Here is a 644-nt window from a genome sequence, read left to right on the forward strand (position 1 = left end):
GGCGGCAGCGGCGTCGCCGCGGGGCTCGGCGGCGGCCATTAGGTGAAGCTCATGGAGACTGTGTGCTCTAGTGCTTTGCGGCGGAGGGAGGCGATGCTGGTTCCCCGCCACACGTCGCTGCTGTCCGGGGAGCTGCAGAGCTGGGGCGAGCCCGTCACGTTGCTGGGCCCGGGCAGGGAGGCGGGCACCATGCCGGGGAAGGCGGGCTGGTAGAGGTGCGACTGCAGCCCGGCGCCGTTGGAGCCCGCCAGGCTGTTGGAGAGGCCCATGGAGTTGGGCGGCGGCCCGGCCGCCAGGCTGCACTGGGAGAGGGACTGCGCCATGGCCTGCTGCCGGCCCAGCGCCGGCGGCAGCGGCAGCTGCGACACGCCCGGCATGGCGGCGGCGGCCCAGCGGGTGTCGTTGGCGTGGAAGGAGCAGAGGCTGTCGCCCATGGCGGCGGCGGCGGCGGCGGCGGCCGAGGGGAACTGCGGCAGCCCCGGCGTCGGCAGCAGCGTGCCCGGGGCGCGGAAGACGTTGGTGGTCTTCTTGCGCTTCTTCCACTTGGCCCGACGGTTCTGGAACCAGACCTGCGGGCGGCGGGCAGCGACACGCACCGTTAGCCAGCACCCGCCCGCGCCGCGGCTCGGTGGGACGGGATCCGC

General features: G+C 74.7%; 1 protein-coding gene across 1 annotated transcript in view; it reads right to left on the reverse strand.

The window, feature by feature from the left end:
- Positions 1-38: 38 nt before the first annotated feature.
- Positions 39-644, reverse strand: part of OTP (orthopedia homeobox) — a 4743-nt gene continuing 4137 nt past the window's right edge. Inside the window, exon 2 of the mRNA XM_010582848.1 lies at positions 39-569. Within this exon, the coding sequence (XP_010581150.1) occupies positions 39-569 (531 nt within the window). The remainder of the gene's footprint in view (positions 570-644) is intronic.

The sequence above is a fragment of the Haliaeetus leucocephalus genome, unplaced genomic scaffold (assembly GCF_000737465.1).
Source record: "Haliaeetus leucocephalus isolate CR32 unplaced genomic scaffold, Haliaeetus_leucocephalus-4.0 Scaffold849, whole genome shotgun sequence".
Taxonomy (NCBI): domain Eukaryota; kingdom Metazoa; phylum Chordata; class Aves; order Accipitriformes; family Accipitridae; genus Haliaeetus; species Haliaeetus leucocephalus.